The sequence below is a fragment of the Mesocricetus auratus genome, unplaced genomic scaffold, assembly GCF_017639785.1.
Source record: "Mesocricetus auratus isolate SY011 unplaced genomic scaffold, BCM_Maur_2.0 Super-Scaffold_100001, whole genome shotgun sequence".
NCBI lineage: Eukaryota > Metazoa > Chordata > Mammalia > Rodentia > Cricetidae > Mesocricetus > Mesocricetus auratus.
The window spans coordinates 6,128,640-6,140,716 of NW_024429187.1; the positions used below are offsets into that span (position 1 = coordinate 6,128,640).

Below are 12,077 nucleotides of genomic sequence, written 5' to 3' on the forward strand. Positions count from 1 at the left end.
AGAGAAGCAACCGTATGAGCTTGGCTTTTACCCTCACCACACGGCTGCACGTTTCTTCTGAAATGAGGATCATGGCTGCTCCTCCATGAGCTCATACTCTATTCTTCCCTGGTTTCTTTGTTTGTTTGTTTTAAAAAGTCATATTGTTTTTACCTCAGGTAAAATGTGACCACTACTGGCCATTCACAGAAGAACCCATCGCTTATGGAGACATCACCGTGGAGATGATCTCAGAGGAAGAACAGGACGACTGGGCCAGCAGACACTTCCGGATCAATTACGTAAGTTTCCAACAGCCTCAGGGAGGGTGGTCTCCAGTCCTACCCTCCCACCAGTACCCCACACAAGGGCCTGGAGAGCAAACCATCTCAACGTAAGGTTGTGAGCACCTCAGGCTCTGCCATGCAGCTGCCTGCAAGGGACAAAAGACCCCACTCAGCACAGTTTCTCCCCATCTTTGCCCAGCATGCTTTGGACGAAATGTCGTCTTTGAAGGCCAGAGGAGGTGAAAGAAAGGTCTGCACTGGTGCACCTCAAAGCTTTCACGTGTAACTGGGAGGGGGGGCGTTCTCATTACTTGTGTTAGCCAGATAAGAGTGACAGCAAGACGTGTGAGACATGGATACATTTTACAGTAAACGTCAGGACCGCCATTTCCTAGTCAGGAGTTTGTTCTCAGTTTCAGTGTCTAGACCTCCTTAATCAGGACTCCACGTCTCTCTTAAAGTCAGGTACAGTTCCAGAAAGATCTGTCTCCTTGCCTTGCTTCCATCTTGCTGACAAGTCTTTGAGGGCTGATGGTGTCTGCGCTTGGCCCCAGTGCCCACATCAGCCAAACTCCTCCCATTTGCTATCAAGAGTCAAGCGTATCCACTAGTATGGTCTTCTTGGTGTGAGCTGTGTGCTGAGAACAAAATTTAGCCGGAGAGTCCTCCCGCCTTGTTCTTTCCTGCACAGAAACAGCCCTTCCTAATGGCACCGAGCAAGAGGCGGTGAGATGACTCCTGTGCACCAGCCAAACTCACGCACTGCCTGTTTCGTAAAGCCCCTGAGCTAAGGGTAACAAGGACTGCCACTCCCAAATAATGACATGGGGACTGCTTATTAATTATGAAAGCTTGGTCTTAGCTCAGGCATGTTCCCAACTAGATCTTAAATTTAACCCGTGTATATTAATCTGTGTTCTGCCACACGGCTCTTTACTCCTCATCAGTAATGTGTGGTGGACTTCCTCTGTATCTCACTGGCAAACCCCCTGCCTCTCACAGTATTCCCAGAATTCCTGTCTCTGCCTGGAAATCCCAGCTATCCTCTCCTGCCTAGCTATTGGCCATTCACCAATTTAGTAAGCCAAATGGAAGGTGCCTTGGGCAGATGAGGTAAAACAGGGACACATCCTCACACAGTGTGATCAAATACCCTGCAACGGCTAATAGCGACTTCTCTGCTTTCAAATATTAGACGGACTGGAGACACAGCCAGGCAGGCTATCGCTTGGATGGCACATGCAAATCCCTGAGTTCCTCCTTCACAAAAATGACTTGAAAGGACTGAGGAAAGTTAGGTAATATTTCATATGGTACTGGTCATTCATGGACATAGCAGCACATACCAACCACCCAGCACTTAGGAGGCTGAGGCGGGAGGATTGGGAGTATGAGGCTAGCAGTAAGACCCAGACCTCCAAGGAAAAAACTTAAAGATTATTTCACATGAAATACTATATATCGGTTATGTGAAATTCAAACCTCAGTGCTCAATAGTGTTCTATTGGTTCACAGTCCACATTTAGTTATGATGTATTGTCTGTGACTGCCATGGAAACCACATAGCGGCAATATCCAAAATTACTAAAATACCTACCCAGCCTTTTCCAGAAACACACATGTAAACAAAGGTTTCCCATCACAACAACAGAAGCACTCGGTTAACTACCCACTCACTGGTGCTTAGAAGTAATAAACCATATCTACTAGCTGTAAACAGTAGCTTTCTCTAGGGGTGAGAAAAAAAAACAAATCCAGGTATACCTCCAGTGCGTGTGAGACTAGCTGTTTCATTCCTTTCCTCCTTTTGAACTGTCCGGTTCTTCCTTGTTCCCCAATTACTGTCACTCCTTCCCCGGCTCAGAGACTTTCAACTCGTTCCTTGCCTGCCTCCGAGTGTCCCCGCCTTCCCCCGCCCCCCAAAGCACACAGCCATTACAGTTTTCTTCGCCTCTTCCTCACCCCCCCCAATACTGTCAGTTTCAACAGCAAGTGCTTTTTCTCCCCAGAATGAACAAATCTGAGAACAAGCTAGTTCAAAACTAATAAAACACTATCCAAGTCAATCGACTTTCTACCAGTGGCAATATTTCACAGCCTTAATGCCATTTAAGCTGAGCTTGCTGCCTGGGCTGTTGCACCGAGAAGGCCAGTGCAAATTGCTCAAGACTAGAGAGCAGTCTCTCCCCGCGTGTGCATCTGGGAGCAGGGTGGGAAATAGGGAGTACAATGCAGGGTCTGTTCTCGTGCCTGCTCCCTTTACGGGGAAGGCTTACATAGATCACAGTGGGATCAATAATACGCTTCTTGTCCTTGGCCCTAAATGATGGCCCCATCTCTCGGTGACCAGCACATGAAGCATTTCAGCACCAGAAATGAAGCTGTACTCAGCAGTGTTTGCCTCGGAGGCGGTTCAGAGGACAGCGGCATCTGGTGGCAGGGTGCCCTCTTTAGGCAGTAAGCTGGCAGAAGCTGAATTTGTCAGACAGCATGGATCTGTTCTAACCAAACAAATTTTCCCCTTTTTGTTTACAACCACCCTTCCTTCTTTACTCCACGTTGAGATGTGCAATGTTCCCAAGCATCTTCTCAGCAAGACACAAATACGTAAGTGAGAATATCAGAGGGAGACAGCTGAGGATAGCTGAGTCAGACCAAGCAAAAGGGTTTTCTCATTTAAGTAAGGGAAATGACTGTAATGCCAGCCTGCTACTTCCAGCACGTGGACACTGGTGCGAATTAGTGTCAACAAGTTATTTATTCCCATGGACTCCGAGCCTTGCTATCAACTGGAAAGGCCACTGCCAGTTCCGTGGCCCTGCTTTGGAGCTGTGAGACTACTGGCAGTCTAGTGGCTTTCCTCGGTTTACATCCACTTGTACTTTTTAGCTGGTGACATATTCAGATCAGCTGTACTGGAATATGAACACGAAAAGACAATGCGATGATTAGCATGTGAACAGAGTCGGCAGGCTTTGCCGAGCCTTTCCAGACAAGCCAGGCTATCTGTTGACTAACTTGAACACCCATAGTGTTGAATGCTTGCTAGTCTGCACAGTTTATTATGGAAGGGCTACTTTGTTGGCATATTCCCTAAAGGAAACCATAAGGGAAGCCAGCAAGCATCTTCATAGTCCTTATTACACTGTGTACCCGGAGCAAGAGCCTCTGAGTGCTTCATGCTGCCTTTGAGTGGCATATGATCTTGGGTGCCAAAGACGGTGGGTATAGATGAAGTGATGGCATCGTTACCTCTGTAAATTTTATCATGTGGTTTGCACTGCTATTTACATAAAATTTACTTATATGGATGCGAATTCTGCTTAAGACTGTTCAGTTTTGCTCTTTGCGATTCATTTCTCTTTGCTACCTGAATATGAACTTCCAAACCTTCTAAAGTTTTGCTAGAGTCTATCCAGAGTGGATTGTAGGGGTGAACCAGACACTTGACAAGAGCCTGATTTGGGAAACAGCCTCACAGTTAACAAAGGAACATAAAAATTCTTATGGCTTATTGGAGGCCAAACGAAGTTGATCTTGAAGGATCCCTACTGATGGCTGTGTATCTAACTTAAAGCAAAGTAAAGTACCCTGAACTTCAGTCAGGTTCCCTAAGAGTGCCGGGTCATGAATGGCACTGTACTGCTGACCCATTCCAATGTAGAGGCGGATTTTTGCACACTGGGGATAGTCATTATTTGTAGGATGCTTTGACACATGAATGTGGCCTCTGGGATATTTCCCAGGGAAGCTCATTGGTATCTGGATGAGGGACCATTGGTTCCACTAGCATGGAATGTGAAACACTGGGCTGGAAGAGAACTCCAAGTAGGACGGCAACAGTAGTTTCCAAAAATTCACTCACTGGCCGGGCCTGAGGCAGCTTCTCAATGGCAGAGGCAGGATGTCAACCTGAGTTTACATACGCTCTTGTTCTTAACTACTAGCTAGTAGATACGTGTTAACCTATGTCTCCATATATTAATTACAATTAACCTTTCCCTTCAGGCCCTGATTAGTACCACGCAGGTGCTCAGAGCTGGAAAGGGAAGGGTAATGAAAAGGAGTAGAACACAGTCCCACCTCCATCTGCAATGGTGGCTCGGGCCACGCTAAGCATAGATGAAGTGACTAATGCGTGGTCGTTGGCATTTCTCCCCTGCAGGCTGACGAGGCCCAGGACGTGATGCACTTTAACTACACAGCCTGGCCTGATCACGGTGTGCCTCCCGCCAATGCTGCCGAAAGCATCCTGCAGTTTGTATACATGGTCCGACAGCAAGCCACCAAGAGCAAAGGGCCCATGATCATCCACTGCAGGTAACCCTCCCTTCTGGATACTGTGACAAAAATATTTGGCAACAGCTGTGTGAGAAGGTTGCCTTAGTTCAGGGATTCAGTCCGTCTCGGTGGGACATCATGGTGGTGAGGGCTTAAGGAAGGCGCAGGCAGGAAGCCGACAGAGATGAACACTGGGGTGACCAGCCTTCTCCCTCTTATTCAAGCAGGGGCTGCTGCCCATGCAGTGTGCTGCTTGTCTTCAGGTCTGGTCTTCCCGCCCCAGTCAACCTGTCTAGAAACTCCCTCACAGGCATGCCAGGATTTTGTCTGTAGGCCAGTGGTTCTCAACCTGTGAGTTGTGACCTTTTTGGGGATTGAACAACTCTTCCACAGGGGTTGGATATCATGTATCCTGCATATTAGATATTCACATTAGAATTCATAACCCTAGCAAAATTACAGTCATGAAGCAGCAATGAAATAATTTTATGGCTGGGGGTCACCACAACATGAAGAACTGCATTAAAGAGTCTCAGATTAGCAAGGTTGAGAACCACTGTCCTGGGTGAATCTGGATCCTGTTGACAACAATATAAACCATCATACACACCTTGGTTTTCTTTCTATAAAACCTTGATCAGATTTAGTCATAAGTTATGATTTTTTAAATCTGAACTTAATTGTTTTACTGTATATACTGCTTACTTTTCATATTAGTTTATAACTATAGTCTGTGGGAAATATTTTTAACTTGCCCTTTTATGAGATAGAATCTTACTTTGTAGCCCAGTCTAGCCTTGGATCCATCCTTTATCCCAGGCTAGCCTTAAATTTGTACTCATTCTCTTGCCTCAACCTCCTAACTGCTGGGACTATAGGCATGTACCACTATGTTCAGGTTAAAATACATGCTATTATCCCAATTTTCAAGGCAAAAGAACATGAAAACAGAGAGATGCGAAGATTTACAAAAGTTCATTCAACTAGAGCAAAGAGATTAAGATTCAAATCTACATATATGGGTCTCCAAAGAGCAAGTACCATGTGACATCACCATTGAAACCCAGAATGGATATCGCGTAATAAGTGTTATTAAGTCAAATATACAAAGCTTCTCATGGCTCGAAACAGTCTAAGAAGATTTAAGAGAAAGCAGGGGAAAGAAAACATAAAAGTATTTGGTGTACTGATAAATGTGGTTGCACTTCAGAATTGCGTCTGGAATTTCAGAAGCTAGAGTAAAATGAGGCGAATGTCTCCTCACATTATTTTAAATCCCAATTCATACTAATTGCCTATGGGAAGTATTCCCTCTAGAGTAAACCTTGCCTTCCCACGAGTGAACACAACATTCACCCTCATGATGATGCTATAGAATTGTTCCGTAGACTCAAGGCTTTTGGGAGCATAGCAGAGGTAGAAGGAGGGGGGTGATGTTAGGGGAGGCATTAGCAACTATTCCATCATGAGCAAATACGTCTTTAGCTTGGGTCCCAGTACCTCGTCTTTATGAGCGATAATGTGTGTGTGTGTGTGTGTGTGTGTGTGTGTGTGTGTCTGTCTGTCTGTCTGTGCGAGTCTGTGTGTGTGCCTGTGTATTCTGCTGTTGTATATATATTTGTGTGCATTATGTGTGTACATTGTGTATGTGCATGTATGTGTGTACATTGTATATGTGTGTTGTATGCGTGTATGTATATATGCATTATGCATGTGCGTGTGTATGTATGTATATATATGCATTGTGTGTGTGTGTATGTTGTATTGAGTGTTGCACGGGCATGAATTGTGTGTGTGAACATTCAGGCACCCACCATAGACTTTCACGGTTTCAAAGCAGGTTGCTGAAAATGACATTCTTCTCAACACAGTTCTCTGAGAATAAAGCTGCTTGCATCTGTGGGGTCAAACACATACACTCCTTTCACAGTTGTTGGGAGGTGCTGTTCTGGGTGTGACTTGACAGGGCACACTTAGCGGAAGATCATTTTGTGTGAGAAGCCCAGGAGAGAAGAATTATCTAATTAAAAAAAAAGAGCAAATTGAGCTCTAAACTCAAGGCTTTTAGTTTTTGGGTTTTTCCTCTAGCAAATCCCACACATAAATTGGCTTCGATTGTCTCTTTGCCCAACATGTGGGTATAATTTAGAGCTGGGCAGCCTTGGCTCTCTGGGTGATTGGAAGAGGAAAAGAGGCGGCTTTGCCGTGCAGAGTTGGAGCCTATGCGGGGAGCTGGCAGCATCAGTCCCCACCCTGAGCACCGGGATCCGGAGAGTGGGTGAGAAGGGCTTCGAGTGTCAGCTTTGACTTTAAAGCAGTTATGGAAAGGATGCCTGGGAGACTGGTGCAGATTCCTGGGTGACCAATAGAGGCAGGGGTGCTGTAGGACAGTCTGAGATGGAGCGCTGACCGTGTACAAAGGTCTGTGAGGCCCTAGAGCTGGAGTTAGGGAGTGGGCTTGCCAACTAAACCTGTGAGCTGGGCTCCAGGAATGTCGTGTAAGGCCACCCCTGAGACGCAAGGCTGTTAATGTGCATCCCGACCTTAATGGGAGGGAGGTCCCGACCTTAACGGGAGGGAGGACTATCACATCGGAGAGTGTTCAGGGTAGTGTCTTTACTTTCCTCCAAAAACAGAGGGCCAGGGCAGAACTGGTGGGAAAAAAACTTACCTCTTTAAGAAAGAAATGGTCAAAACTACAACACCAAGCAACACTGACAAGACAGCTCTCTCGGGCCCAGTTAAGTGGAAGAAGGCAATGTGGGAGAATGGTTTTCGGCCTTTCACTGCCGTCCATTAGCTCTAGACGTTTCCGGTTGGTTTCCAACAGGACAGAAGCCTGCTGTGGCTCACGCTTAACCTGAACCTTCTTTTGCAGTGCGGGTGTGGGACGCACAGGAACCTTCATCGCCCTGGACAGGCTCTTGCAGCACATCCGAGATCATGAATTTGTGGACATCTTAGGACTGGTGTCAGAAATGAGGTCATACCGGATGTCAATGGTACAGACAGAGGTAGGAACTGAAGCCACGTGTGTGCTTAAATCTGCTCTTGACTGAAAGTACCCATTGTCTACTTTTTGTTTTAATAGAGTTGTCACGATGATTTTACATCTGTCTCTCCCATTTTCTTGCTGTGTATATTTCAGACTACCCCAGTACAAAATAAACAGGTGTGTTAGCCTCTTAGGACACCATTGAGTATATAGAGACTATTCTCTTTCTGCTTCATCTGCCTTTTAGGGATATGGAGCTTGGAGATGTCTCTGCAATAGAGTAAAAACCTTTTTGAGCAGTATGGAGCTCACTGAAGGTCGCAGTCAATCTGGATAAGTTCCACCAAAGGGAGACTGTAGGACAGATGTGATTGATTTATACTTGATATGACAGGCTGGCCAATAAGTTCACCATTTTTCCCCCATGTGACTCTTTGACTCCATTCCCTTTAGATGGTAACTCTTGGTTTTAAGGTTCGCCATTCCTTTAAATCAACGAATGGCAGAATTCCCCCAGTGTTATTGACCAGTGTTCCCTCTGCCTCCTCTCCTCCCAAGTCCTTCCTTCTCTTGAAGCCTACTCAGCCTAGAAGGACAGCTCCAGGCAGCATGCCGCTGCCCATCAGCAGCAGAGTATATCTGTGTGTGTGCAAAAACCCAAGTACAGTGGCTTCTTTATGATCCAAATTGCTGGTCTAAGCGGTTACTCCCTGGCCTCAAGGACACAGCAGAGCATTTCCTGGAGGAGCATGTGGGAGGAAAAGACTTGTGAAGTAAAACAAGGTCAATCAAGCCTGGCCTCTTTCTTACCGGACATTTCTTTCAATGCCTTGTTCTTCCTCCCGCAGCTCCTACCAAGCCCCACTAGGTGGCAGCAAAACTCAAATAGCCTGGAGGGTAAAGGCAGCGTTGCCTCCAACGTTGACTTTCTTAGCCTTGTCTGCTTTTCCTCCCCACTATCTCTCCAGCTGTCTGAGCAAGGCTTGGCAGAGCCATTCGAATGCATTTGTTGTCGAGTTGCATGCAGGTCACAGCAGTTTGGAGTCAGTGACCCACTAACAATTGGACATCTTAATAACAATTAGGAAGCAGGACCTTTCAGAGAAGATTCTCATCGCCATAGATGGCAACTCACAACTGGTCAGACTGCAGGAGACTGCTGAGTGACCAGTCCCAAACGGGAAGTCTATGTCACATCCCATCCTCCAGAGGCTCAGGAACCCTCTTGAAAGAGGGGGCAGAAGGATGACAAGAGTCAGAGGCAGCAGATAACGATAAGGGGGCATTGTTTTCTGCGTGCAGTAGAGACTCGCAGTTATGAACGTGCAGCAGTAGTAGCGGCATGCTCAAAACCTGTGCAGAACCCCGGCACGGAGGAGAGGGTGGGCAGCGGGGTGCTGTCGACCATGGGTGGGTGACTTGGGGGGGAGGCAGGCAGTTTTCTACAGTTGAAGCTACGCACAACCCAGCAGACGCCCCACACCCATGCACACACGGGCAGCATTGACTTCTTATACTTGGTGGTTCTGAATAAAATACAGATACGAAGTCGGAAGGGGGAAGGCGGTGGGAGGGTAAGGGAGAGGTGGGAAGGGAGGGACTGGGGGCTGGGGCTGAGTCCCAACCTTTGGTTTTTAACTCCCATAAACACTTACCCTAATATGCAATATGTAATATACATTTTACAAAGCACATCCCTGTATGGTATGTGTAAATCCCCAGACTTCAAAAGACATCTTATTTTAAACATCTTGCTTGATGAATTATCTGATTACTTCCTTGATTTATACCTCTTTTGACTTTATAGATATTGATTACAGACTGTTCATTTCTGATTTTTCACAACTACGGAAGCTTAATCCACCTTTAAAAACTGCCTTTGTACACGTGGACCCCCCCCCCCCGCCCATTCCTACTCTACTATTTGTCTTCAGCTCTGATGACTGAAGAAGCCAGACCAGCCTCCGTGGGGCTTCCTACACAGCAAGGGAAATACTTTGTTTTCTCTCTAATTTTTGGCCCCAGTTTGAGGTGTCTGGCTTCCTTCTTTACAGCCGCATTTCTGGTTGACATGTATGTGCAAACAGTTGTTTGAAAGTCTGCCGTTCCTTTCCAGGAACTCGCTGGGAGATTCAAAGTAATGAAAGGGGCCCAGGGCTCTGGGCTTCCCTCTGTTCCAACTCCCGCAGTTCCCCCAGCAGCCCACGAGGGACACCTTCCACTTGTTTACGTGCCCCTGACTTATCGGTCACGTCTAGAATATCTCGTTCATTTACCTTTTTTCTTCTTTACTTGTTTCTCCGTTCTTCCTGGCCTGTATTTATCTCACATTGTCCTTCGGCACACTCACATGCAAACCCTGCTGCCTGCTAATTTACTTGGTTAATAAGTAAAGAACGGAGAACAAAACGATTTTTCTTTACTTGTCAATCGAGCATGCCAGTCAGGAGGACAAAACCCATCCCCAGCTGGTCTTTCCATACATACTGAACCCAGGAAATGAACAGCACATTCCTTCTAGCCTCGGGCTGTTAATTTTCTACCCTTCTCTGCACCGCCTGCCTGCTTGATTCCCCACGCCCCGCTCTTCCGGGAACGGCACAAGTGACTAATTCAAGTAGCCATGTCCTTGGGTCTCTCTGGAGATCAGTCTGCTTGGTCCTGGCCGTTTTCATCTGACTGCCACATCTCAGGGCTTCTCCATCCTTGTGGAGAGACGGAACAGAGCCTGGGAGACCACCAGAGCCGCGGCTTTAGGACCTCATGAGTCATGTCACCTCTCCGGGCTCTCTCTTCTCGTCTCTAACGTGTGACTGACCATTCTCGCGCATTGTCATAAAGAATATTGAGGCAAGATGACAGGTTCCAAACAGTGCTTTGAGTCCATGATACGCGGGCTACAGATGGCTGGGACTCCCTCCATCCTTCCCCCGTGCGTGCGCTGTTCTATTCTTAGCAAACATTTCATCTGCTTTCCTCCCAGTCGCCTCTCCGGAGGTCACTTAGGGTCTTGCTTGGAGCAGATTGTCCTCACTGTGGGCAGCCTGGCTTTCTCCGGGTCTTATGAATTTGTCCATAAATAGTCTCTTACTTACTTTTTCCTATGTATTATGGTTTTGTCGTTGTTCTCATTATTTTTGCTTGGTTTGGAATATTGGGTGTTTTTTTAAATTAATATATACTAATTATACATAATAAGTAGATGAATGGTACAGAATGATGAGCTTCATCATGGCATTTGTAGACACACACTGCTGCAAATTAGGACGAGAAGACAGTTTCTTCCCCTTAGGGAGGTTTGTTTCGTGGTTGTTTATTTGTAGGTGTCCCTGATTTGGAAGACCTTCCAACAAATCTAACTCTTTGGTACTGTGGGGTAATGCTTCTCCCCTTTACCATGTTTAACATAGAGGAGCTTGAAATTTGTATTTTTTCTATTGTTTATAATTTTAGGATCTCATTTTCTCATGTAATCAGAAGGGAATTGACCCATCTTTCCATTTCCATTGCTTAATTTAGACTTCTAGAGTTCATGTCAATGCACAATGAGGTAGGAATGTTTTGGCTTCCAAAAACCATCATGGTTGCCCATCATGGCCTTTGTCATTATACAGTGATAGTCTACACCACACAGCGACTTCACCTCAGAAAGCTAGGGCTGGGTACCTGGAATTTGCTGGAAGAGCAGTTCCGGAAATGTTTTCATCACCGGAAGGACAATGGCAACCATGTGAGGTGACACCTGCTCAGTGACGTGACTGATAACCCTCCTACTATGTGTATCTGATCACCACACTTTATGTCTTACCACAAATTACTTTGTCATACCTCAGTAAAGATAGAAAAAGACAAGAAAGACATTCTGCTGCATGGGACATCAGAGGCTATGGCCCACTGGATACAGGACTTCCTGCACACACATACGGACCCGAGTTTGAGTCCCCAGCACCCACATTGAACGCGGGGCATTAGGGCAGTAGCCTATATCCCTAGTGCCAGGAGGCAGAGACAGGAGGGTCCTTGGAGCTTGCTGGCTGTCTGGTTTTGCCAAATCACCAAGCACCAGGTTCAGTGAGGGAGCTTGTACCACAAAAACAAGGTGAAGAATGATAGAGGAAGATATTTGATGTTGACTTCTGACCTCCACACGCATGTTTACATACATGCACACATAGGACATGTACAGAGGCATGTGCACACACACACACACGAGAGAGAGAGAGAGAGAGAGAGAGAGAGAGAGAGAGAGAGAGAGAGAGAGAGAGAGAGAAATGATGTTCTAGGATCTACCACTAATACCTTTAAAGTTCATTATTGCCAGGTGGTGGTGGCAGCACATGCCTTTAATCCCAGCAGCACTCTGGAGGCAGAGGCAGGCAGATCTCTGTGAGTTTGAGACCAGCCTGATTTACAAGAGCTAGTTTCAAAACAGCCTCCAAAGCCACAGAGAAATCCTGTCTCAAAACCTGCCCCCCGAAAAAAAGTTCAGTCTCTTGGGTTTTCAAACTATAAAATTGCCCCCGTAAGGGCATGCA

The 12,077-nt window shown here is 46.3% G+C and overlaps 1 protein-coding gene across 2 annotated transcripts in view; it reads left to right on the top strand.

Moving 5' to 3' along the window:
* Ptpro (protein tyrosine phosphatase receptor type O) overlaps positions 1 to 12,077 on the top strand; it is a 199,138-nt gene that overhangs the window by 184,616 nt on the left and 2,445 nt on the right. For both annotated transcript variants that reach the window (XM_013115524.3, XM_005072983.4), the window contains 3 exons: positions 159 to 281; positions 4,432 to 4,586; positions 7,426 to 7,561. In XM_013115524.3, coding sequence (XP_012970978.1) covers positions 159 to 281; positions 4,432 to 4,586; positions 7,426 to 7,561 — 414 coding nt within the window. The remainder of the gene's footprint in view (positions 1 to 158; positions 282 to 4,431; positions 4,587 to 7,425; positions 7,562 to 12,077) is intronic.